The sequence below is a fragment of the Ambystoma mexicanum genome, chromosome 3q, assembly GCF_040938575.1.
Source record: "Ambystoma mexicanum isolate Mex_15411 chromosome 3q, UKY_AmexF1_1, whole genome shotgun sequence".
NCBI lineage: Eukaryota > Metazoa > Chordata > Amphibia > Caudata > Ambystomatidae > Ambystoma > Ambystoma mexicanum.
Genome location: NC_090926.1, coordinates 1144995270 through 1145023125, shown reverse-complemented (window position 1 = coordinate 1145023125; position 27856 = coordinate 1144995270). Strand labels below are relative to the sequence as shown.

Sequence of the window (27856 nt, the reverse complement as noted above, 5' to 3'; positions counted from 1 at the left end):
CTCATACCTAGTCAAACCAAACAATTCCTGCGAACAATCATAAAAACAAAGCGCGGGCTATGCTGTTCCAAATACCTCACTATCTGGCCGGTCGCCAGATATCCGCATGCAATGCTTGTGCTGGGGATGATGGCATCCTGCATTTACCTACTTCAACACGTGTGGCTGAACATGCACCCACTGCAGGAGTGGTTGGCAAAACAATGATCTCCGACAAGCGGTCAGTGGGACGATCTAGTGGTTATTTCGCTAATCCTAGTACAGGCTCTTTGCTGGTGGTCCAAGGACAACTTGTTAAAGAAAAAAACTTTTGAATTCCACCAGTTGAAGCAAAACAAACTACAGACGCCTCGCTCTCTGGATGGGGAGCCCATTACCTTCACCACACAGCTCACGGCCAGTGGGGACACACCACCGCACAAAACCTCACCAAAACGCACAATGCCCAGACTTTGCATCCAGGTTTCCCAAACTAGGATCAAAGGGGATCGTCCTGTGGATGAGCTGGTCAGGGAAATTTGCTTACACTTTTACACCAACGCCATTCCTGAGCAGGATAGTGCACAAGATGCACCAGGACCAAGTCACACTAATCCTGATCGCTCCAATGTGGGCAAGACAACTTCGGTTTCCTCATCTGCTCAAACTGGCGATGTGCAAACCAATCAATCTTCCGTGCACCTCCAACATGCTGTGCCAACATGAGGGGACAACACCTCAATATATGAACTTGTCAGCCTGGCTCCTGGAGTCATAGAGTTTGGCCACTGACACCTTCTTCAAAGGTGTATGGATATCCTAAAGGAAACCCAACACCAGACACTGTTACTTCAACAAGTGGAAAAGGTTTGTGGTATGGTGCAGATCACTATCCTTAAATCCAACTTAATGCTCACCATCCAACATTCTACACTACATGCGCTATCCACTAGACTCTGTGTAGCATTTAGCTCCATCAATGTATGCATAGCGGCCTTGTCCGCATATACCACTTCACAGAACAAGGTGTTTTGGTGGAAAGTTCCTGTTATCAAGGCTTTCATGGAGGGAGTGAAGAAATTATACCCTCCCATTTCTAACCCTCCACCAGGTTGTGCTATCAAAGCTCATGGGTCCACCCTTTGAGCCTTTGCACAAGGCCTGCCTAAAACACTTAACAAAGCAAATAGCCTTTCTGGTAGCCATCACCTCAATAAAATGAGTCAGTGAGTTATTGTAAGGACTGATTATACTCTTGCCTAGTGGATAGATGTATAGAAGGCCAACCTATTTTGTGACACGGACAACTCTCGGGAGCTATAGCCAAACCAGTTCATGTAGCAGTCACAGGCGGTCTAGGCCAAGTTCTTCAGAGGTGGTGAGCTTGTAAAGGGTTCACAATGAGGTCACACATTGGGAATCACAATTTACACTTAGACAGGATGTATAAAAATACAATTAATATTTGTTGTTCCAGACAGGATGTAGAAAAATGACTACTGGCAGGTAGTTATCACACACTAACAAAATAGATTCCATATATACTTTCACTATCAGCGGGCATAATATAATTCACAAACTCCTGGAAAGGTAAGGTTATATTATGCACTTAAAATCCACAGAGAATGATCCCTATCTCAAAAAGTCCAGCCTAACGTTGTGTCTGGGGCCTTTTGCCCAATAGTTCAGGTAAAGTTCCACAGATTTTGTGAGGCAGAAAAAAATGCAGGTAGGGTATTTGGGGTCCTGTGAATGGTTCTAATTGTCAGAGTACAAGTTAAACTAGCTAAGAGAAGTAGCCCCAACTTTCAGAAGTTTTGCATGAGCAAGCAATGGCAAAGCCAATATTGTTAAAATCTGTATTATGTTTATTATAAGCCCATAGACTTATAATGGGAGTTTAGAGGTAGGTGAGAATCACTATAACTTACACCCCTCGCCCCAGTTTGCCGATTCTTCCCAAGACTTGGCAGGACAAAGTAAGAGGGTCAGAGGTTAATTTTCCCGCTGATAGTCGTAGTCCTCGATTCGCAGGAGTTGCAGTTTCTAGCTGATCTACAGTTGGTGTCTTTCACTGGTGCAATGACTCTAGAATGGAGCAAAACTCGATGCAGGACCCCTCTCAGGACTGGACTATGGTCATGTAAGCGATTTCGGATTGTGGTCACCGCAGCACGGCGACGCAAAATGGATCAACTGCCGTGGCAAGACCTTCCCTCCTATCTAGCGTCCCCCTGGTGCTAGGGCGTCAAGTTTTCTACAGCATGGGGTCTGGCATGGATTCACATGCTCATGAATATTCCCCGTCGTCAGGCTGGGAATCATCGGTACAGAAAGAAATCAGTATCAGTTATTTTTCTGATCTGTCTTTCCTAGTAGTAGCCATTCTCCATCATGGGGTCTAGCATGGATTCACATGCTTATGAATATTCCCCGTCGTCAGGCTGGGAATCCTTGGTAAAGAAAAAATCAGTATCAGTTTCGTTTCTGATCTGTCTTTCTTAGTAGTAACCAATCACTGATCTCTGGGTCATACTGCCCCCAGCCAATGACTGCCCTCTCCCTAAGCCCCGCCTCTGGCAGCCATCCTGAGATTTTTACTGCACGCTCAAGTGTTGGGAGTCCTCGTGTTTAGCTCTCGAGTTTTTTACTGCGTTTTCATGTTTTTCAGGAGATTTTCACATTTTTTCGGTTTAATCGAGCCTCAAGCTCCACCGTTTCTACTTCCGATAACGGGGACCCATTTTGGAATTCTTCTACGCCCCTCCTGGGTGAAGTTTTCGTTGAGTTTATACTTCTTGGAGGATTCTGGAAGATCTGCGGCCTACCTCAACGGACATGGCCCAGGACAAGGGAAGCTCGACGCCCGGATCCAAGCTGTTCAGGTGCTGCCCTGGATGCGGTTTACAGAACGTTTTCAAGGAGGACGAGCATTCGCAATGTCTCTACTTTCTTCATGAGGACAAAACGCACGTGGAGAAGGACTGTGCGTTCTGCAAGAACCTTTCGGAACGGACCAAACAAGACCGTTGTTCCCGCCTCGCCACCTGGCTGGAGAAGGGCTCAGCAGGTGAGAAGGCAAAGAAGAAGTCTGAGCAGCCTTCTAAGTCCCGTGAGGGCGCACCAGCGACAGGGGCCCAACAGAAGGCCAATCACTGCGAGTCCACGGTCACCGGGAGCGCTGAAAGGTCAGGCTCCTGGGCTCAACTTCACTGGCACGTTCGACCACGAGCCAGCGCTCTGGTTCGGGGAAGAGGAAGTCCGAGAACCCGGGTAGGCCGCTGAAGCGGACCCGGTCGATCTCGAAAGGGGAGCGAGGCACTGACCCTCCCCCCTAAGGCAAAGGCCCAGGACGCACCTAAGGTGGTGAGGGCTTTGATCCACCCGGCAAATGCCTCTACGAAGTGGCCGCTGCGACCCTGGCGAAGCCGGCTGAGACTACACCTGTGGAAACGCCCTCCGGGCCCAGAGTATCCCTGCCACTGCGGAGGGATTCCTCTTTCCAGCCCATCGCTAAGACCCCGTGAAGCCCCCGGCTGAAAGAGGGGGGGGGGGCCGGTGGCCATTACAGACTCGGAATCAGCCTCTAAGGAGGAACTGGTGGAAACCGAGAAGGGCCTCAACGAGAGGTCCTTAGGCCTCAACGAGAGGTTCATAGGCCTCAACGAGAGGTTCGAGAAGGTTCGATCCCAGGGGGTGGTCCCTGCTGATGTGATCGAAGATAGCAACAACGACGACAAACGGGGCCCAGTGGAGTGGCCATCCCGTCCGTCGCAGCCATTGCCCAAGCCACAGGATAGCTTGGTGGCCATTTTGTTGGCAATCCAATCCTTATGCACCGAGAGAAGGATGAGATTACCACGTACCCCGACGGAGGATCCAGAACCAGGCCTGTCAGGAAGCCCTCTGAACAAGCGGAGGAAAGTCCACCCCGCTCCGCCCTTTGTGCCTGCGAGACCGGTGGACCCCTCATCCCCCTCGCCGGACCCTAGAGAGGATACGGCGACGGATACAGCGATGGGGATGGATGATGACGGCGGCAAAGACACAGCGGACATCCCGTCTCCAGCCGACGAAATTGGTTCTTTCCATACCATGATAACCAGGGCATCCAAGCTCTTCCAGCTCTGCCCTGAAGAACAGAAAAAGGAGGGGTTTCTGTACCAATGAAGAGAGGCCAAGAGGAAGACAGTCCTCGCGGTGCCTTTACTCGACGACATCTGAGACGAGGGGATTGCTGTCCTCAAGAACCCTTCCACGACACCAGCCAGGAGGGACAGGTACGAGAAGAAGTACCGAGTCCCCGATGCCGCCCCCTTGTGCCTCAGGGCCCAGCCCACGCTTGACTCTGTCGTCTCGGCAGCGGCTAAGAAGAAGGCAGCGGGTGCGGCGGCTTCAACTTCCACTTCCCCGCCGGACAGCGAGGGCAAAAAGTTAGACTCAATGGGACGACGAGTCATCTCGTCGCGGAGACGACGATTAAGGCAGCCAATGGCTTAGCGATCGTGGCCCGCTACGACAGGGAGCTCTGGTTCAAGATAGCTCCCCTGCTAGACTTCCTGCATGATGACAAAAGGGCGGAGGCCCTAGAAATTCTGCAGGAAGGCGAGTAGCCGTCGGATCATGCCATAACGGTGGCAGCAGACATTGCCGATACCGGATTGGGCAACAGTTTGTCTCTGACGACGAGGATGTCTCAAGGCGACAGACTTTCACCAGGACGTCCAGGCCAGGGTGTTGGACATGTCGTTCCACGGCAACAACCTTTTTTTAAGGCGGTGGATGAGTCCCTACAGGCCATCAAGACCGACTCGGAGATGGCCCAGGCCCTGGGGGTGCTTCAACAGCGACGGCCCTTTCGGAGCTCCGGAGGCAGACATGGTGCCTCCAAAGGATCCAGCGGTGGCTCTTCCACTTACCGCCAGGTCGCCCGAACCTCTTCCCAGGAGGCCTACAGAGGTCGCGACAAGCAAGGAGGTTCCTGCCGCCGTCACCAAGGAGGCAAGGCCGCCTCCAAGCAAGACTGACCCGGTTGGGTTGTCGAGCCCCCACCGGTGGGAAGCCGGCTGACGAAGTTCGTCAGAGTGTGGGAGTCCATCTCCACCGACCGTTGGGTGTTGGACACCCTGGCCAACGGGCACTCGCTGGAATTCCAAAAAGAAGTGCCCTCGCATTCCTCCCGTGGCCAGGAGGGAGAATCACGTCCCTCAACTACTGTTGGAGGTAAAGGCGATGCTCAAGAAAGGTGCCATCGAGCTCGTCCCCAGAGGGCTCCGGAGTGTACTCAAGGTACTTCCTTGTCAAGAAGAAGACAGGCGGTTGGCGCCCCATCCTGGACCTGCGTCGCTTAAACAAGTACATCAAGGTGCAGAAATTCAGGATGGTCACCCTCCAGCACGTGCTGGGACAGCTGGAGGAAGGCGACTTCCTATCGTCTTTGGACCTGGAGGATGCTTACTTCCACATCCCTATTCTAAAAAGGCACAGGAAGTTCCTCAGGTCCGTGGTTCAGGGACGTCACTACCAATTCAGGACTTTACCGTTCGGATTAAAGTCGGCACCCAGGGTTTTCACCAAGTGCCTGGCACCAGTGGCGGCGCGTCTGCAGGGGATCTACGTTTACCCCTATCTGGACGACTGGCTAATCTGGACAAGGGAACTCGCCGGCCAACACACGACGAGGACCATCCGGTTGCTCACGGACCTGGGGTTCTTCATCAACTTCCCCAAATCCCACCTGGTCCCTTAGCAGGTCGCCCTGTTTCTGGGAGCCAAACTCGACACGGTGGCACGGCTGGCCTCGCCGTCCGACGAAAGGACGAAAGCCATCCTGGGCAAGGTGCAACGCCTGCTAGCCACGGACGTTGCCAGGGTAAGATCTTCAAATCCCTTCTCAGGATGATGTCCTCCTGCATCTATCTGGTACGCCGGTTCAGACTTCAAATGCGTCCACTGCAAGAGTTCCGGTGGTGGGGCACCCGCACTCATCTGACGGCGGGCGCAGACTTCAGACACCAGCTCACCAGGTAATGGTGACGACGGATGCCTCCCTGGAAGGATGGGGACCGCATACCGGAAATCTCCACGCGAGAGGCCTTTGCTCCTGGAGGAAAAACAGCTTCATATCAACATTCTGGAGCTCTGTGCAGTGTTTTGGGCCCTCAGGTCCTTTCTTCCGTCCCTCAAGGGCAAGGTGGTGAGGATCTTCACCGACAACACCACCACAATGTTCTACATCAGGAAGCAGGGTGGAACCAGATCCCCAGCCCTGTCCAAGGAATCCCAAGATCTGTGGCACTGGGCCGTCAACCAGGGGATGTTTCTGGTACCTTTTCATCTGGCAGGGATAAAGAACACCATCGCCGACTCACTCATCAGGGAGCTGCGCTCGTGCCACGAGCGGGAGCTACGCCAGGATCAAGTGGATCGACTCTTCAGGCTGTGGGGCAGACCCCAGGTCGACCTCTTCGCGACAGCGACGAACTCCAAGTGCCAGAGGTTCGCCAGCAGGTTCCCCCAACCGAGGAGCATGGGCGATGCTTTCTCGTTCCCCTGGGACAACCTGTTCCTCTATGCTTTCCCGCCATTGCCACTGCTACTCCGGCTCGTCAACCAGCTCAAGAGTTCCCGGTGCAGGATGATCCTCGTCGCACCGGCGTGGCCGAGACAGATCTGGTTCCCGGACCTTCTGGACTTATCAGCGTCCCCACCAGTCAGAGTGCCCGTGGACGCGGATCTTTTCTCCAGAGAAGGAAGCGCCATTCTTCATCACGAACCGAAGTCGCATAACTTGGAGGCCTGGCTTCTGCAGCACTAGAGTTTGGGGGATACGGTATACTGGCCGACTGCAGAGAGGTTCTTGCAAAGGCCAGGGCGCCCTCAACTCTCAAGTGTTACGGACACAAATGGAAGAGGTTCTCTGTCTGGTGCCGGGCACAGAAGATTAACCCTCTACGGATTACGGCCCCTCAAGTACTGCCGTACCTACTATTGTTGGCCAAGGCTGGACTAGCTGACGCCTCCATCAAGATACATCTGGCTGCCATCTCCAGATAAACCAGGAAAACAGGACGGGTGTCCTTGTGGTCTCATCGCCTGGTGAAGGAATTTATGAAGGGACTATTCCGCTCATTCCCGCCGGTGAAGGCCCCTGCCCCGGCGTGGGAGCTCAACGTGGTGGTGACAAGGCTCGTGGGGACCCCGTTCGAGCCTATGCCTACGGCACCGTTGAAGTTCCTATCGTGGAAAACAGCTTTTCTTGTGGCCATCACCTCCGCACGGCGCATGGGAGAGATTCAGGCCCTATATTGCAAGCCTCCATACTTGACTTTTCACGATACAAGGGTGGTGCTCAGGACGCATTCCTCCTTCATGCCCAAGATGCCGTCGGACTTCCACCTCAACAAGCCCTTGGTGTTACCAGTTTTCTTCCCGTCGCCTTCGTCGCCGGCCAAGAGGACTTTGCACTCGCTGGAAGTAGCTAGAGCGCTGAAGTTCTACGTGGACCGCACAGAGTTTTCGGAAGACGTCAGTGCTTTTTGGAACTTTGAACCTGTGAATCAAGGGAAGGCTGTCTCGAAGGCTTCCATTTCCAGATGGCTCTCGGCTGTATCATGCACTGTCACCGGTTGGCAAACCGACTGCTACCCAGCCGTCCGAGAGCCCATTCAACCAGAGCGATCGCTGCTACCACGGCGTTCTTGTCTGGTGTGCCCCTGCTGGACATCTGCAGGGCTGCTACATGGAGGTCGACGCACACCTTCACAAAATTCTACCGCGTCGATCGGGATTCCAGAGAGGAGTCCAGGGTCGGCCAAGCAGTGCTGCGCAACCTGTTCTCCTGAAGGGCCTGGTGAGGAGGTAAGAGTTGCTTAATGTTGAGCCTTTTGCCACCTCCCGTGGTTGTGCATGTGTGTACTGCTGTGTAATCTTATATTCATGAGCATGTGAATCCATGCCAGACCCCATGCTGGAGAAGAAACAAGTTACTTACCTGTAACTGTTATTCTTCAGCATGGGTCTGGCATGGATTCACATGTGAACCCTCCCGCCTACCCCTCTGCGGCTCTTCACTTGGTTATACTGCCACTTTACGTGCTACCTAATCTGAGGATGGCTGCCGGAGGCGGGGCTTACGGAGAAGGCAGTCATTGGCTGTGGGCAGTAAGACCCAGAGATCAGTGATTGGTTACTACTAGGAAAAACAGACCAGAAACGAAACTGATACTGATTTTTCTCTGTACCGAGGATTCCCAGCCTGATGACAGGGAATATTCATGAGCAATGGAATCAATGGCAGACCCATGCTGGAGAACAACAGTTACAGGTAAGTAACTTGTTCCTTCCCTCCGCTCCCAGGGTGAAGCTCCTTCGAAGGACTGCTAAAGATCTCCAGCAAGACAGGGCTCCTCCAGGACAGCAGCAGACGTTAGTAGCCAGGCCTCCTTCCGACCGGTCTCCGGTTTCTTCGCAGGTCTCGCAGCTGAATAGAAGTCTTGGCTCCTTCAGTTTCTCTGGGATCTCTGAAGAGTTGGTGCAGGGGGTGCCCTTCTTATCCTAAAAGCCAGGTAAGAGCAGCTGCAATCACTAGCCAATGACCGACGTAGCCCACACACACACACCATTCCAGTGGTCCAATGAGGACCACTGGCAGGAACACGTATGCATATGACTCAGACAATCCCAGCTCACATCCTGCCAGCAAACACCCACAGCCCTCCAGTAGCATGACAAAAGCTTCTGCTTTCCGGGGCAGTGGAAGTCCTCATAAGGATTTTCCTGGCCTCACAGGTCAGGAAGAAGAGCAAGATGGCCATCTTTGACTCCACCCTCTCCTACTCTCCTTACAACTGACGTCTCTAAGAAGTCAAACTATCAGCTGCACCTCCTCTGAGGTATTGTTCCTTTTCTCACTTTCCCCCAGAAGCTCACTGTCTCCAGAGCTCTGGTCCTCTCTAGACTGGACTATTTCAACAGCCTCTTTCTAAATCTTCCTGGCTCTCTACACTTCGACCTTTACAACTTATCCAGAACTGGACTGCGAGACTTGTCCTTGGCCTCAGACCCATGGATCATATCTCTCCAGCTCTGAAATCTCTTCACTGGCTACCTATGGCTGCAAGGATCAGGTTCAAGACCCCACTGCATTGTCCATAAGGCTTTATCGGGCCTGCAAACGCTCTCCTCCAACTTTTCTCTGCAAAAACATCTTCCTTCTCGATCTTTCTGCTCATCCAACTCTCTGAGGATCAAATGCTTCTCCAAGCAGAGAAGTGGGGGGAAGATCTATCTCCTCGGCTGGAGCCTCCCTCTGGAACAGCCTCCCTCCCTCTCTCAAACTTGAGCAGAACCACCTCTGATTCCAGAAGCAATTCAAGACCTTCCTTTTCACTTCCGCTTTCTCTCTTCCTCTCCCCTGCCGATGCACCTGACTGCTCCGCGCACTGGTCACCCTCTGAACTGGGGCTCTGGCTCCTCCATATCCAGTTGCCCCTGCACTGCCTCCGGGCTCCCAAGCACTTAAGGGTCTGTATATGCAACCCTAGAGTCCCTTCTCTCTGCACTTATGAGCCACCATTGTGAATTAACTGCACTTGTCCCTTCCCCTACCCTCTGGCACTTCTGCTTTTTCACCCAGGAATCGCAACTCTGAAGCTTCACGCCTGGTTTCTGAGAGATTGATATAAAGAGTGGACCTCCCGGAAGATGTAATGGAGGTGTTCCTTTCAGCTAGAAAGAACAGCTGCAGAAACCTTATACCGCTGCCATTGGAACAAGTTTTTCAGTGCTTTCTTTTTTACTGCACTCTGCCCATCAGAGGCTGCAGGTGGCCACTGTTAACTGATACTTGGTGTTATGCATTTTTAAAGACACGCCAGAATAAGACTCTTACTTTAAGATGCCTACTGTCATACAATTCTTAAAAGGACTGACTAATGCGTTCCCACTGGTCCCTTTTCTAGTTCTGTCCTGGTATTTGAACCTGATATAAACTTTTATTATGGAAGCTCCATTTGAACCTCTCCATTCTTGTACTATCATGTTATTCACTTTGAAAACTATCTTTTTAGTGGGCATCACTTCTGCTTGCAAGCCATGTCATGCAAACCACCATTTACTATATTTTCCAAGGAGATGGTAGTTTTGAGTATTCATCCCCCTATCTACCCAAGGTGGTTTCTGAATTCCATCTGACACAGAAAATAACACTATCCGCTTTTTATCCACTTCCTCACCCTTCGAAGGATGAAGAGAGGTTACGCAGGCTTGATCCGAAAAGGGCTTTTAGTATCGACATTTCAAATGGATTGTGTCCTTCATCGTATTCCACATCTTTGTCATGTCCACCGCTGTACTGCTTCAGAAATGTTTCGGCAGAGGGCGTCCTGCGTCTATGGCGTTGTCGATGTCCCTCAATGGCCTCAGTCGAGGGTGACATTATTGGATGTTATAAGTAGCATGCATGGCGCCTGTAGCCTCAGTTCTTGTTTTTCTGCAAACTTGTTTGCTTTGAGTACTCGGCGCGGCTCCTGTTATCTACTTCGATAATTTCTTCTTCTACCCTGCCGACCCCGTGGTCTGGCTTCAAAAAATGCCGGGACTGTAATCCAAGATGTCCATCACGGACCCGCACTGTATCTGTTTGTGGTTTCGGGGCGAGAGCCACGACACGGTCGACTGCTCAAAGTGCCAGTCGTTGACTGCCAAGGCCTTGCAGGAGCATAAAGGGAAATCGAAGGTAGGTCGGGTTTCCAAACCCCGTACATCCAAAAAGACTACTGGTCTTTCCATTGACAACAAGAGGGGTGACTCTCCCTGTCGGAGGGAGTCCAGGGGATCTCGGTCCCGGAGTGGTTCCCGCCACTCGTCCTCGTCGAGGCACTCCCGGAAGCGGCATCACCGTTGGCCTTCCCCGTCCTCATCGAATGATGGCTCAGCGAGGACAGTGGCTTGTCCCACTAAATCCTCTACTCCGGAGGAATGGGAGGCATTAAGGGAGAAAATGCTGAAGATTTTTCAATCTCAGGACACTGTTCCCTCCACGCCTTCGGTTGAAGCCGACAGGGAATGGTCTTGTTCAGACGCTTGCACGCCCTTGGGCCGGGGCAGTCCGGGTGATAAACATCGGAACCATCGAGGTCCCGTTCGGACAAGGCTCCGGTAGATCGCCAGAGACGTGCCAGATCCAGGTTGCGATCTTTGTCCCCAATGCAACTGTCGAAGTCTGGGAAGGTGTCGAGGAAGGCGTTGACACCGTCAGCGCTGTGTCCATAGAGTGCGGCTGTCGGGGCTTTGCCCTCGGTCAGGCCCTCGGAGCCTTCAGCGCCCTTGTCTACACCGAAGCCGTCGGTTCCCGGGACACCATTGGGGCCTAAAGGCCAGAATTTGCCGTTGGAGGCCCTTGTGGCTGTGGATCTTCTGAGAAAGGCTCTGTCTAAGACTGTGAAGCCTATTCTTGAATCCAGGTCTGCTCCTGTACCTAGGAAGGAGTTATTTCATTCTCTGCAGAATATATATGAGGATGAGGAGAGGTCTGATGTGGAGTTGGAGCCTTTTGATAGTCCTGGTGAAACACCTGAAGCACCTGACACTGTCCTTTCTGAGGACAGTCAGATGGAAGATCTGCATCAGTCTTTACATGATGCCAGTGGCCGTGACACATCTCCTGAAATGGAGTTTGGTAGGCCAGAGCCTGGGGCTCATGCTGAATCCTCCTATGGGAGGTTGATGCCGAGGGTTACGGAGTACCTAGGGTGGTCCGGCCCTCCAGTTGAATTAGATCTGGACGACCTGACTGACATTTTAGATCAGGGTCCGTCCATTGACCCAGTGTTGCCTTTTCATATGGCGTTACGGAAAAGGGTGGCTGCTACTTGGAACACCCCGGAGTCTCTTCGGCGGTCAACAAGTGGTTGACTAAGAAATACCGCCCATCCAGTAGTGACCCCAGCTACCTATCCACACACCCCACTCTTGAGAGTTTAGTGGTTCACCTCGACCCTCCTGATAGGGACGACAAGCACTTTGATGGATGGGCACGCAAGGTATTTTCGGCTGGGAGTATGGCGCTGAAATCGGCCAATCCACCTGTACCTTAGCAACATTTTTGCACACTCTGTGGAATTGTCTCTGGCGGCTGAGCATATTCCCGAAGGGGAAGAAAGGGATAGGTTTCTTGCTATTGTGCAGGAGGGCAAGGGTGCCATGTGTGAATCCCTTCAATCTGGGTTGGACAAGGCTGATGGTGTCATGGATGCGAGCAGCGTGATATGCAGGTTTGCGTGCTTGCAGAAGTCAGGCTTTGCAACGGATGTGGAGGATCGTCTTCTCAACATGCCTTTTGACGGTTCTCATTTGTTTGGCAGTAAGGTTGACGAGAGCCTTGAGAGGTTGCAGACCTCCAAAGCAGCTGCTAAATCTTTGGACGCAGCTGTGCCTCAACCTCTGCCTTTTCGTCCTAGGGGACAGCAGTGGAGGGGTGGTTCCTTCGTTACTACTCCTCGTTTGGTAGAGCGAGAGAAGCCGCCAGTCAAAGGGACCACCATAAAGTTCCTCGTGGTGGATGGGGATGAGATGCTAAAGCCGCTTAAGCAGCTGCCTCTTTGCCTTCAGGAGCTGCCGCAGCTGCTCCAAAGCAGCTATGAGGCCAGGTCTCATTGTTCGCCATTCGGGGGCAGACTGTCTCATCATCCCGAAGAGTGGCGAGCCATTACTGCGTGGGTTCTGGAAACAATAGCCCACAGCTACTGCCTACCCTTCCTAAATCGGCCTCACGACAATCCACCGGTGAAGCTCTCTTTGAAGATTTGGAGAATCTTCACCCTGCTGGAGAAAGGTGCTATAGAACCAGTGCCTGTAGCGGAGAGGAACAAGGGCCGGTATTCCCCATAATTTTTTTATTCCTGTGAAAGAGGGAGGACTGAGACCCATCTTGGACTTGAGGAAGGACAAGTTCAAGATGGTCACTCTTTCTCAGGTCCTTCAGGCCCTACGACTTCAGGATTGGTTGATGTCACTGGACTTACATGATGCTTTCGAATTCTTAAGGTTGCTCGGCCTCATGGCACCCTGCATTTTTCTGATGCCAGAGGCCAGACTCTCAGGACGCAATGGTCGCAATTCTCAGGCAAAATGTCGGATCTCCTTCAGATTCCGCTCACGGTCTCACAGGATCTTCTGTGGTGGCCTAGCGAAGGGAATCTGATGAAGGGAGAGCCTTTTTGGCAACCGTGGCCAGAGGTGACGGTAGTGACGGATGCTTCCCTCACAGGATGGGGAGCTCACGCCAACGACCTGACCACCAGTGGTCGTTGGTCTCTGTCCAAGTCCAAACTCCACATAAATCTTTTGGAGCTGAGGGCCATCAGGCTAGCCCTGAAGGCTTTTCTGCCATTTGTGCGTGGGAACAGTTTCCTGATCATGACGGACAACACTGGGGCCATGCATTACCTCAACAAAAAGGGATGTGTAGGGTTACTCCCGCTGTGCAGGGAGGCGATGCAGCTCTGGTTCTGGGCGATACAGCAAGGAATCTTACTCTTTGCAGTTCATCTGCCCGGAGAGGAGAATGCTGCGGCGGACGCTCTGAGCAGGCAGAGCGCAGTGTCCTAAGAGTAGGTGTTAGCTCAGTAAGTCCTTCAGGAGATCTTCACCCTTTGGGGAACCCCTCAAGTGGATCTGTTCGTGACCAGTGCCAACCGAAAGTGCGGGACGTATTGCTTAAGGGAATTTCCTCAGAGGAGCTTTAGGGGACGTGTTAGTCTTGGATTGGTCATTCCCACTTCTGTACGGGTTTCCTCTGGTCCCCATCATCCCTCAGGTTCTAAGGAGGTTGCGGAGGTTCAGGTCCCACATGATCCTAATTGCTCTGGATTGGACCAGGAGAGTGTGGTACCCGGACCTTCTAGAAATGTCCATCTGTCCTTCATGCAGTCTTCCCCACAGAGAGAATTGTCTCTCTCGCTCTCGCACGCGGAGGGGTGGGTGGGTGTAGGGGGTCGGGGTGCTCCATCCAGAGGTCAAGACTCTCAACCTTCACGCATGGTTTCTGAAAGGTTGAGATATAAGGATTGGGCCCTCCCGGATGATGTGATGGAGGTGTTGCTTTCTGCCAGGCGTCCGGCAACCAAATCCCTGTACCGTTTCCGTAGGTTTTGCGACTGGTGCAGAAGACACAATGTCAATCCTTTTCAGTGTTCCATTCCCATGGTTCGGTCTTTCTTGCTTTCTTTGGCCCACAAGGGTCTTCAAGTGGGTACCAGTAAAGGTTACCTGGCAGCGCTATCTAGTTTCAAGCGCTCGTCTGAAGAATGTTCTTATTTTAAGATTCCTTTGATTATCCAGTTTCTAAAAGGTCTCACAAATGTGTTCCCGCCGTCCCCTTTTCAGGTGCTGGTTTGGGATCTGAATTTAGCCTTGACATTCTTGATGGGTGCTCTGTTTGAACCTTTGCACTCTTGTCCTTTGAGACTGTTGACCTTCAAGATGGTTTTCTTGATTGCAGTTAAATCTACTCTCAGAATGAGCGAGTTACAGGCACTTTCAAATAAAAGCCACCCTTTACTTTGTTCCACAAGGATAGAGTTGTACTGAGGGTACGTCCGTCCATCCTTCCTCCCTAAGGTAGTGTCTGATTTTCATTTGAGCCAGAAGGTGGTACTTCCTGCTTTCTATCCTCCTCCTCCTCCTCCTCATCCTGCTAAGGAAGAGGAGAGACTCCATAGGTTGTACCCTAGGAGAGCTTTGAGCTTTCATATTTCTAGGATGTCCAGGTTCAGCGTGGACAAAAAAGATTTTGTGGGGTACACTGGACACCGATTGGGCCAGCTGTTACCAAACAGTCCTTGTCCAGGTGAATTATCCTCACCATTGCTGAATGTTACAGATTGGCTGGCAAGGACCCTCCTGAGGGTTTGCGAGCTCACTCCACCAGCGTTGTGGCTACATTCACAGCCCTGCAATGGGGAGTTCCTGTTAAGAACATTTGTGATGCTGCAATGTGATCTTCCATCCACACCTTTGTCAAGTATTACTCCCTGGATACTTTCCATGGTCAAGATATGGCCTTTGGTAAAGCAGTGTTTTATTCTTCTATCCGATTGGGCATATCTAAATTCTTCTCCTGCCTCCAATCACTGGTACTGCTTTGTGTGTCTGTCAAATATGTGGAATACATTGGAGGACACAATCCATTTGAAGAACAAGTTACTTACCAACTGGTAACGTTCTTTCGACTGGATGTTCCATCGTATTCCTCATCGCCCTCCCAGCCTGAAGAATTTCCTGTGCTATTGCAGCTTGCGTTCCCACAAGCCTATGACAGTCAATGAGGCCTTGTGTGCGGTTATGTCACATGTTGTGGAGTGAAAAAACATGAACTGAAGCTACGGGCGCCGTGCATGCTACTTATAACATCTGAGGACGTCACTCTTAACGGAGGCCTTCGAGGGACATCAACCCGACGCCATCGATGCAGGACGCACTCTGCCGAAAAATATCCGGAGCAGCACAGCTGTGGACATTACATGTCAAAGATGTGGAATACGTTGGAGGAACATCCAGTCGAAAGAACCGTTACCAGTTGGTAAGTAACTTGTTCTTTTAGAATGGCAAATGTCACACAAGATAACCAACTAATTATTGGTTTTACCCGCCACAAGTTGGCCAAACCATGACCAAACAAACTTTATCACATTGCATTATTCTATGCATTTCAGAGTGCTACTCAATTACATGTGAAGAATTCTCTCAGAACCTAAGAGCTGATTCCACCAGAGGAGTGGCAACCACTGTGGTACTTTTTAAGAGGTGTACCAGTCCAGGACATTTGACAATTGCTCAACCTGGGCTTCACTCCACACTTTTTCAGAGCATTACTGCTTGGACACACTCTGTCTGGTCAGGACACCTGATCTGGAAGAGGGGTATGGCACAATATTACGTGCTAATCAAAGGATTATATAGAAATCCACTTCTCCCACCTCCATCTACAAAACTGCTATGTGAGTATCTAAGATGAGGAGTCCATGGGAGAACACAATCCTTTAGAGGAAGAATTTACTAACTGATGGTAATGATCTTTGTGATGGATGTTCCTTTGACGGATTCCTAATCGCCCTCCCAACCTACCCCTCTGACTGTGGGTGAATTTCTTTATACTTCTCTGTTTCAATGCCCATGCGGGTTATCTATTCCTCAAGACAGCTGAGCCGAAAAGGGGAAAAACTAGGAACTGAGTGAATTGGCATGGTGCATGCTATTTATAATGTCATCGACACCACGTTTGTACGCGTGAATGGTAACCATGGAGGGACATCGACTAGATGCCATACGGCGCCTCCTGCTGTCGAAAACATTTCAGGGACTTGTAAGGAAAGCATGGTATCAACTGTAAGACACACAAGTGACCACAGTACAAGGGTGTTAATTGAACTTTAACAAGGGTGTGATGAACACCTATCTGAACATAAATCTACAGATGGGAGCAAGCTACGACCATCAAATAATAATAAAGAAGTCCTAATGGAGTCTCGTCAAAATAAAAAGGCCTTTAAAAAACTATTGACAATCCTTACCGCTAAACATACATTGTGAGGGGTAGTGTTCATGAAAAAGAAAAGTGTTCACAAAATGATATATCAGGATATTCAGGCCATTGACCTCCTTTCTCCACGTTTTCAGCACGGGACAAGGCGATTCACTCGAGCAAAGCATACACTTTGGCTTCTTCGGCACGAGGACATAGTTCCATTACCAGCATCAGGGACTTCTGTGATGCAAGTCTCTTTGCTTTTCCAAAGTTTCTTGACTCAGAGGGCCTGATGTACAAGAACAAAATAAACACAAAGTTCCTCTTCTCTTTCCAGTGTTCAGTTCGGGTGTCTCACCCTGGATCCCCCTCTTCCAGGCTCAGATCCCCATTTTCCAATGTTTAGAGAATACTCTTTCTAGGGAGACTCACGGTTCACCCCAGATCCCCCTCAGCCGGGCTCATATCCTTTCTCTGTCACAATTAGTCTCTCTCGGCCGAGCTCAGACCAATTGTAGCACTCATTCAACTTTTGAATGTGCACAGGATTTAGTTTGACCCGTTGCAGGACCACTTCGATCTCAAATTTCCCATTTCAATATTTGCCAGTTAATTGGATACCTGACAGAGACCTTCGAGTGAGCACCCATGTGGCGCTGGACTACTCTGTCTATGGTATCTTATTTGGTCTCCCAAAGTTCAATCACTCGTCTGGTTTTCAACTATATTCACGTTATTCATTACATATGTTTCACACGCTAATCTCTTTAGATTTCTTCATACAATGTTGCCGCTTGCAACCTTGGTTCTAACATAAGCTGGCTTGGTATCAGTCTCTCTGACTCACCGGAAGTGCTCTCTTTACTGGCGCTGCTTTGTAGTTGGAGCCAAGGACTGTACCACGGCGGCAGCCACTCCTCCCCGCTTTGGTTATCGACACAGGAGAGCCCCGGGTACCTCTGACACACAATGCAGGTTTATTTAGCTTTAGTTCCCGGTCTTAAATTTCTTACTTTCCAAGATTCGAAAAAGTAACCGTCTTAAATGGTCACGGGCACTTCCCTCCTTGCAACCCTCTCTTGTCTCGCCGCCTTTCTCCTTGTATTAAACTGCCATCTTGGAACCGCTGTTCCCTCGTGTGGTTTGCCTCGCTCAAAGTGTACTTTTGTGCTCCGCCTTTTAACAGTGTAATCAAAGTCGGGTGTGTGTAATGATCAGTAATTGCCTGACCATTGTATTGGCATGTCAGGTATACGGCTCTGTTAGTACGTTTTCGCTCAAAGTGAGCTGTCCGTGAGAAAGTGTTTGTGTCAGGAAAGGGTGGGCGGGGGGTGTGGTTGAGTTCCTAGGTATCCTACCTGGTAGAATGGGGAAAGGGTGTTACAGGGAAGGGGATACTGCGTCTCACCCCAAAGACCCATCATGCAGGTGATCCTCTCGCACTGGTCCACCCCCTGCAATTGGATCCAAAAGTGTTGGCCATGTCCTGGCCACCTGGGGGAAGGATCCCCAGGGACTAGCGGGTGAGACACCTTTACGTTTCTCACAGACTGCAAAACTGAATACGAATATATCTGAGATGAATCGGTGGGAGGACCATCCATCAGAAAGAACATTACCAGAGGTAAGTAATTAGTTCTTCTAGCCGCTTCCTCTTCACAAACCTCAGATTAAAAAAAACAATGAGGTAGGCGCCCGGGTCCACGATACCCCGGTAGAGGGCCGACTTGTGCGCCAAGTGACATCACCTTTTTCAGGATCCGTGGCTGCTATCTGTTATTGCAACAGGTGTTCACTCCCCTCAAGCCCTCCTTGCCCGACTTCAGACTGGTTCTCCAGCGCTCCTCAAGCAAATACTAAAGCTGGTTCAGGATCAGGCTCTTAAATTGGTTCCCCGGCAGTCCGAGGTCAAGGATTTAACTAAAAGATCTTTGCTAACCACAAGAAAAACCAGGCGGGTCTGCGAGTAGTCCCAGGCGTATCATACCTGAATCTTTCCCTTCCCTTGGAAAAATTCAAGATGTAGACGCTAGTGCACACTGCCGAGGCACTCTGCAAGGGAGATTGGATGTGCTCCCTGGACCTGAAACGCACACATTTACATGTTCCCATTGGCAGCCACACAGACAGATGTTATGGTTCAGCTTGATGAGTCGTCATTTAAAGTACCACAGTCCTTCCATTTGGGCTGAACTCCAATCCACTAGTATTTACAAAGATCATGAATGGTATGGCAGGCTTTCTCAGGCAGGAAGGACATCACATATATTCCTCTTTGGACGGCTGCATAGTCTGATCTATTTCACCAGGAGGAATGCCAGTTTCCAGTCAGAGGCTACTGGAGGTTTTATTCAACCTAGGATTCTCGATAAATCTGTAAAAGTCTGAACTTCTGCTCACTCAGAATTTGGTGTTGCAGAGTATAAGATGCGACACTCTCGCCAAGATGATTTTTTCTGGTGTCTTGTGGCGTCTCAGTATCTCTTGCCAGATTCAAGATGAGGGCTATCCAGATGCAGTTATCAAGCTCATGGGACCAGGACTCGGGAAACCAATCAAACAGGATATCCATCCCATGTTTCTAGAATCAAGACTTGGTGTGATGGACTGAGGAGTTCTACAAAATGAGGAGCACTTCTACAACCAGCCCCGCATTCGTTAGTGATAACACTGATTTGTGAATGGACTGCTGGGGTACTACTCTGGACTCGCATTCAGTTAATGGGAAGTGGTCCAAGGTGGAGAACGCTCACCACATAAATTATCTAAAGCTTTTAGCCATTTTATTTGCTCTGAGATCATTACAGCTGATGATACAGAACAAGGCAGTGTTGATCAGAACTGACGGCTGCATCGTAGCCGCATGTCTTTCGCAGCCCCTGCCCTTCCCTACCCCCTCCCCTTTTCTTGTTAAAGTCTGGCACTACCTAAATTGTCGTCCGGCATGGTAATCGTAGCCGCCTGTCTTTCGCAGCCTCCTTGGCCTCTCCACCTGTCTTTCGCAGCCACCCCCCTTTTTAATGTCCACTAGCACTTACTCTTATCATTTGTCCCGTGACCTCTGATAGCAGCTTGTTCTGTCTCCCCCTTTCCTCCTTGTCTTCTCCTCCGACTCCCCCAGCACTATTCTGAATCGTCATCTGACCTACTATGATAGTGGCTTGTTGTGTTCCTCTCGTCCTCCCTCTCCCCACAACCCCCTCAACTCCACCTCCACCTGTTATTCATGCACTACATCAATTGTTGTCAGGCACAGTAATGTTACTGCTGGTTTTGTCTCACTATTCCCTTCCCCTCTTCGCCTTAATTGTTCCTTGCACTATCTGAAATGTCGCCAGACTGATTATGATAGTTATTTTTCACATTCTGAATTGTTTCAAGGACTTGTAAGAATGTAATTGTATTCTCTCATGTTTCCTCCCTCCTTTAAGCGCTTTGAAACACATTGTGTATAGGCGCCATATAAAATAAACAATCAATTCAATTCACACATCTCCACTGCTGTGTATTATATCAACAAGCTGGGAGGAACGAGGTCTCCGGCTCTATGCACTGAAGTTCTACCTGGGCCCGACTAAAGCGTTAGAAAGTCGGAAGTGCTTTGCCACTTTGGAGGTTCCTCTCTCGGCACACAAGCTTCCAAGGCCTCAATAGCTAGGTGGATAGTCTCCGTTATGGATGCCTACAAATCCCAAAGCCAGACACCCATCAGCAGGTATGCACGCTGATGCAGTAAGGGCTGAGGCCACAGCAGCAGCCTTCCAGAGCCAGGTGCTGTGGCAAGTAATTAGCAAAGCGGAAACCTGGGCATCACCATCTGCTTTCTGTAAGCAGTACTGCCTTGATACCAGCGCTAGGTGAGGCATAGCATGTGGAATGTCGGTGCTGAAAAATCTGTTAGCTAACCTCAAAGAGATTTAGTTTACATCCTCCCAGTTTGAATGGTGCGTTGTTATTGGCCATGCATTAAAGGGGGACGAGATATAGGAGTAATAGTTACTCACAGTATTGACTGAATTACACTTAGTCCATAGTCCCCTTTCCTCCATACGTCCCAACGCCATAATAAGTTTCCAATTTGGACCCTCTTGCATCTGATGCTACAAAAGGGTCTGAGGTGAGGCGTTGTCGGGGGGTGGAAGGGGTGGACTCGGTGGGCTGGGTGTGGGTATGCTCATAACCGCGCATACGTGCACTCTAAATTTAAAGGGGAAACTGACATTTTTGCAGAGCAAACTGGTTTCCGATACCGTCCCTATGCAGGAGGAAAGGGGACTAGGGGTACTTCAGCAACTACTGTGAGTAGCTTTTTATTTTCTCATCGCATTACTCACACTTGATGCCTGAAGGTTTCAGCGTTGACATTGCAACAGGAAATGGGAGTACTTTAGATAAACATAACGTTTCTGTGATGTGAAGTGTTTCCGATAGTTGCAAAAGGAACTGAGGTGACTGGGTGTAGTACTGGCTATTTGTATCGATATTGATCTTGCGCTTAGTTCCTATGCCGATGAGTGTCAAGGGTCTCTCGATGCTGAAGCTACATGGCACCCCCTGGTGGGGAAAATATGTCCAAAGTGTTGCTGCTGCTGCTGAATATATCTAAGATGAGTTGTTCATGGGAAGAACATCCATCAGAAAGAATGTTATCAAAGTGAAGTAATTTGTTCTTTGATGTTCCTTACGTGTTTTGCTCACAGATTAGCTTTCTTTCATGTAATCTCCACAACTTTGTCTTTGCCCCCCTTAGTCTCCGTTCCCAGGTGATGATGAGGAGGAGGTGTTTGATAGCATTGTTAACGATGAAGTTCGATACCCCCGCTTCCTGTCCACCGAGGCCATCGGAATTATGAGACGGGTGAGTAACACATATACTTAACATTCTGTGTTTAGTGTTTGTTTGAGGTAACACAGTCCTTCAAATAGTAATACTTTATATTAGATTTACAGTAAGTGGAACAACAGTAGTAGGGTATTGGAATACAGATGAGCCATCAGTCAAGTGGGGACATAAGGAGGCATTACATAGTTCAGTTTGAAAAGTTTCATTCGGATTCCAATGTTTAAAGTATACAGTTCAAATAATGTGCATAAAAGGCTATGCAAATGATTTTCTTACTCTACAAGTTTGGTGTATTTGTGAGGTGTAGTGGAGGCACATATCGAAACCTACAATCCTGCAGGCCACTCTTCCTCACCAGATAATGGAGGATCTACACCAGCATAAAATTTTAATGCAGGCAGAAATGCTATGGATTGCCACAGCAAACAGTTTCATCTTGGATATAAAATCCCTGTCACATTTCATAAATCATTAAAATGTAATTATTTTAAAATAAATGTACCACTCCAGCTTAAAGTGGTCATTGCAAAATTATCAACAGTGGCACATGTTAGGTAAGATTTCCACAGAGCTGGCAAATCTAACTTTACTGGTTCAACTCCAGAAATGTTTGCTTTTCTAGTGGGATATTTTTCATTAATACCTCAGTGAGTGGGAACCTTTTTCCACACTCACCTGTCTTTAACTCTTTTTATGGGTGTCATTTTTAAGACTCTCCATAGTGTCTTTTTAAAGTTATCATGTTTAACAACTTATTGGCAATAAGTGCCTGTTGTTGCTGGGTTGCCCTAGCGGCTCCCCATTTAACTTTCTTGTGCTCACCTTGAGTGAACTACAGTTCCCAAGGGTAGAAAGGATCTTTGGATCCCTTTTACATTTTATCCTGTGAAACCAGCGCACCCCACCGTATGTGGAGTGCTGGGGAGATACAAAGTATCCCCTTTCACATTAAAACAGTAACAATTATGTTACAGTGACAAGCTTACCTTTAAAGGCTGGTGGCAGTGATACCTTTTACTAATTCGGTGCACCTTTACCGTGGGCTGTGATCACAGCTGCAGTAAAGGCACCTAGGGGTGCTCATTTTACCAAAATGGCCCGGTCGTCGTCTTCTGCCATTTTAGTGTTTCATTGTCGTTTCTTGTTCCTTCCCCTGACATCCAGGGCGGGAAATTCCTTTGTTTGAGTTTTGCCTTTGGCGGGAGTTCCCTGGACACCCCGCCCAGGCTCCAGTCAGTCTGTAAGCACAGGAAGTGGGGGAGGAGTCCAAAACTTCCCCCTCCTTTGTATTAGGCCTTCCTTCAACTGGGCCAAATCCCAGTGGGGGGCTGGCTGTCCTGATTGGACAGCCAGATGCCCCTTTCTTGTAAAATGCGGGGAGAGAATGCAGAGTTTGTGTTGCAGTTACTGATAAATACTGGAAACCTGGAAGCTGAAGTCATGTCGGCCACTGGAACAGAAAACCGAAGAGGATCCTGAAGGAAAAGCGGTGGGAATGATTTCCAGCGACCGGAGAGCCTACTGTGTAACCGGAGCCTGCTGCAGCCCTTCCTTCCGATCGACCTGGGGTCTCCGAAAACATCCACCCGATCCCAGAGCCTGGTGAGACCCACTAGACTCAAGACGCCCTGCATTTTGAGCCATCCCACGGGTTGCTTCGACGTTCTTGCAATATCCCAATACCTTGGGACCTCCAGCCACTGTGCGGTGCACGGTCTTCCGAATTCCGAATCTCGCTGAAACTTCGTGGGCAACCTGGTGTATCTCCAGAGACACTAAGCGAGTCCAAAAAGTCCCCTCAGAGTGTTGGACCTTTTAAACAACGAGAATTCAACCGCGATTTTCTGTCTTCTTCTGTGCTCCTTGAAAAGGCGCCAAACCCGCAGAACCGCATTCAGCCGTGAGAGAAATCATGCCTAGAGCCTTCTTCATCGATCCCTGCTGCAAAGTCCCTTCTGAGGTCTTGTGTTCAGTCTCCAGGACAAGGAATCCACTGACCGGGTATTTGGCTGCAGTCCCTGAAGTTCTCCTGTTGCAATCTCTTCTTCGTTGCTGAGGTACTGTTGGCTTGGGTATATACTTAACTTAAGCCTGTTGGGATTTCTGTGTAGTCCTGGGGTGTTTTCTGTGATTGGGAGGTCCCTCGTCAAGTACACCCAGTCCCACTACTAGAATCCTGCTGGGGTGTCTTCTGTGAAGCCCCTGGACCCTCTTCTAACCCTATAAGTAAAGTACACACCTGTTTGCCCAGTTTTCCTAAGGAACTCTGACTTTTGCTACTGAAGAACGTAATGTAACACTGCCTGTTGGTAACTAGTCCTAGAGACCCCCCTTCTGCCACTGAGACCACTCATGCTTTAAGGGAAAGACTTTGAAGGGATTGGGACTTCTGCCTAGAAAATAAATCAAGTGTTTTTACTTACTTGTAAAGAGTTGGTGGGTAACTGTAATTCTAAGAGTGAACAGTTACAAAAGTTCTTACTGATCTTGAATGTGTGATGCACTATTCTTAAAAGTATGGTTAACATCTTTTCTTCCTTGGCCACTATTTTGCCAGTCTAAAAGAAAGTAGATGTAAAGGTATTTTACTCTCCTGTGATTAGGTTGTGCTTCTTTACAAAAGTAATGTGTTGGTTTCACCAGATTATTCCTGTAGGGTAATTGTATGAGTGTCCTCCAACTGTTGGTATCATCAGGTTAGTCCTGTTAGGATAACTGTATAAGTGTCCCCCAGCTGGGTCTTGCTTCCCCTGACTTGCTGCTAGCCTGTCCTTAATAACTCTACATTAGGTTGTTGCCTACCTAGAATAACTATTCAGTAAAGTGTGACATTGGGTTTTACTTTCCCCTTCATTGTGAAGTTAATGTATGTGGGTTTTACTTGCCTTGTGTTAGCTGTGTGCCAGCCAAAACAAGTTATGAGAGTTATTGCTTACCTCAATCTTGGTTTCCCTGATTTCCAAAGCATCTGTAATTGAATATTACTTCCATAGGTTTTACTCACCTAGTATAACTTTGTTATGACAAAAGTAGTTATAGGTGTTTACTGCACCTAGAATAAGTATTTCACTATTCACCAAAAGTATAATGTCCTGTTGAGTGTTTATTTGATTTGTTCCAAGAGTCCCTGTACAACTGGAAGGGCCTACCTGTCATGATCTCTGCTTCCAAAAGATCAGGACTTGCCCAACTCCCTTGGAAGCAGACCCATAACCCCGGTTCCGAGTGCCAGCCAGTCCCAATTGGGACCTTTTGGACCCTGTCCTGGCGCCAGTGGCACCAGGCTCATAAAGATGCCCAGTCCCAGCGCTGGAAGCGCCGGGCTCATAATGCTTGGGTGGACTTACCTGCAGCAGACCATGCTGCTTACTTACCTGCCAGTTGAACCCCTGATCCTCTTCTGTTTGGGACTACTTTTCCTGTTGGTTGGGGCAGGAGCCACTCCCTAGGTTCAGAACACTGGAACTCTTCTGGAAAGCAGGAACTCTTTTCTTACCTAGGCGTGGCTGTGGAAGGAGACACCTAAACACTACAGGAGGCTATTTAAACCACACCTGATGGATGAATCTTGCTTTGCGTTATTCTGCATTCTCTGCAGCAGAACGCTCATCGTGTCTTCTGCTTCTGATCCTGGGCCTAAGGGAACAAAGGCTTACCATCCTGGAATCCAGTCTTCAGCAGCACCTGTAAAGACAAAGAAAGAACAGGTTAGCACTACGGTCTTCAGTGGCAGCGCATCTCTTACCTGGTCCATCGGCTGTCACCAACGCCTCGCGCTGCATTCCGGCATCTGAAAGACAAAGGCTTACCTACTCTTCGCATGCTCCGGAGGTCTTCGCACTGCATTCCGGCATCTGAAAGACAAAAGCTTACCAGCTCTTCGCACGCTCCGGAGGCCTTCGGCGCTGCATCCCGCATCTGAAAGACAAAAGAAGGTGCGTTTAAAGACATTGGGCAACTTTATTACTCACTTGCCATTACTCCTTCCCACGCCGAATCCAGTGGGTATTCCAGCACCCTTCAGCTTCTCTAGAGCTCCGAACTTGTACCTGCAAGATAAAAGGGACAGTTAGTGCGCATCGTGAAGCAGGCTACAAGCGCTTACTTACGTGCTTCCAGGCGCTTCTATTCCTCACGCGGGTTCGATCCTCAACTCTCATCAGCCCGCCATCCGCCATCGCCGGAACCCTGCAAAACAAGAGATATCATTACAAAAGACTTTTAAGACATTTGAAGTGCCCAGAACTTACCGTTCGTGCAGTTAACGACAGACCGCAGTCCTCTGAGGTCAAGAGGCCTGCACCCTTATCCAGTGAAGAAACTGGTTACGGCACCCTGCCCGGAGGCAGATGGAGAGCTCGGCGTTCACTTACCTAAGGTGAGGGCGTTAACTTTTGGGGTTCTACAGGAGAAGAGAAAGGGAAGAGGAGAGAAGCACCCAATAACCCCAGTTCATTAATCCCATATTTTCTATCTGCAGACATCTTACTCTTCGAGCCAGACATACAGTGCACAGAGGTCCAGCCCAAAGAGCCAACCGTGTGTTACACATCACCTTTGAAGATACGGCATTCACCCAGTCAAGACCGGCGCCTCTGCGGGAATCAGGTGAGCGTTACACTACCGTCCTTGTATTACCAAAAGTAATCTAAAAGTAACCATTGGTCTTTTACTCCAAAAGAATAGGCTTGACCTATACTAAATGTGTATAACAAGGTTTTGACTTCCCTAGAATTACTTTTAGGTGTTCCAAATAAGGTCTATACTTGGGTCTGTGTGCTTTCAAGTATAGTGTTGTGTTTTATATTGTGATTTCATATAATGTGTTAGTACTTACTTAACCCCTAGATTTTTCTGGGCCTACCTGTATTTAAATAAATCCTTTATTTTTACAATAGATAGTGTTTCAGTGTTTCTTTGATATCATTTTTATGACAATTTTCACTTGTACTGTATCTACTGCCCTCTCTCCCTCCTAAGATAAACCTGGCTGCTCTGCTTACGCTACCATGTACTCGGGTGGTACAGTCTTATACTAAGAGTGGAGTCTTGTACTGCCTCAGTTGAATGGTTTTACTAAGCCCTTATTTGGACTTCAGAAAAACTGACCTAACAGCACACTAGTCCAACAAAGGGTTTAACAGTGTTTAATTAAAGTACAATAAATTAGACATGTTCAATTGAAGTGCAAAAAATTGCAAAATGGTAAATAAATGTTGCAGACATGTTGACGTTGATCCGCTGTCCTCGAGGGTCGACGTCACCGGATGTTATATCTAGGACGCACATTGCCCGTAGCCTCAGTTCCTTTTTTTCCATGAACGTGTTTGCCTCGGAATCTCGGCGCGCACGATTCTTCTACTTGTGAAAGTTTAAGAATGTCTGTCTTCTTCTACCCCACCGACGACTGCGATGACTGCCAGTCCCTGACTTCGAAGGCCTTGTGGGATCGGAAGAAGTTAAGGGTAGGTAGGGTTTCCAAACCCATAAGTCAAAATCTGTTGGGCTTTTGACTGACGATTCGAGGGGCAACTCTCTGCTTCGGCGTAAGTCAAGTGGGTCTCGTTCTCGGATTGGGTCCCGCCATTCCTCTGCCTCTTCTAGGCACTCTAGGAAGCACCGTCACAGGTCGCCTTCCCCGTCCCCGTCCTCGTCAGAGGACTCCGCCAGACAGCGGGTAGCTTGTCCCAACAAGCATACATCGCCGGCGGAGTGGGATGCATTCCACAAGGAGATGATGGGGATTTTCGAATCACAGGGCACCGTTCCGTCCGCGCCTTCGAGAGAAGCCGGCAAGGAACAAGCTAGGGCCACTGCTCGCATGCCTTCAGGATCGGGCGGTCAGCACGATCATCAGGAGCCCTTGAGGTCCCGATCGGACAAGGTTGATCACCATAGCTGTGCCAGGCCCGGTCTCGACACCCTCGAGACCGTCGGAGCCTGTGAGGCCTTCGAAGAAGGCATCAACGCCGTCAGGGCCATGTCCGTCGAGGGACTCACTGGAGGCTCCAAGGAAGTCATCGACGCCGAGGCCGTCGAAGGAAACGCTTGGGGCTCCGACCTCGAAGCCGTTGTCGAAGTCGACGCCTCGGTCGACGCAGATTCCATCAGCGCCCTCGACGCCTTTTGAGGAGAATTTGCCGGAGGTGCCCTGGAGAGCGGTGGAAACTCTGAGGAAGGCCCTCTGCAAGTCAGTGAGGCCTGTTTTTGAGCCCTTCTTTGGTCATCCCCCCCAGGCTTGATTTATACCAGCCTTTGGACTACATATCAGAGGTGGAAGAAAGGTTGGATGAGGAGGGGGTTGTGCCTCTTGAGGTTCCTGATGACCTGTTGTCTGGTCACAGCCAAATGGAAATCCTATCCCTCCTGGAGAAAGGAGTCATGGAATTGGTGCATGTACCGTAGAGGAACAAGGGATGGTATTCCCTATATTTTTTTATCCCGAAAGAAGACTGGGGATTGAGACCCATCATGGACTTGCATGGTTTGAACAAGCTCCTCAGGAA

At 49.5% G+C, this 27856-nt stretch overlaps 1 protein-coding gene across 4 annotated transcripts in view; it reads left to right on the top strand.

The window, feature by feature from the left end:
- LOC138447689 (serine/threonine-protein kinase N1-like) overlaps window positions 1–27856 on the top strand; it is a 1645716-nt gene that overhangs the window by 1539437 nt on the left and 78423 nt on the right. For all 4 annotated transcript variants that reach the window (XM_069603962.1, XM_069603960.1, XM_069603961.1 and 1 more), the window contains one exon: window positions 21258–21365. In XM_069603962.1, the coding sequence (XP_069460063.1) occupies window positions 21258–21365 (108 nt within the window). The remainder of the gene's footprint in view (window positions 1–21257; window positions 21366–27856) is intronic.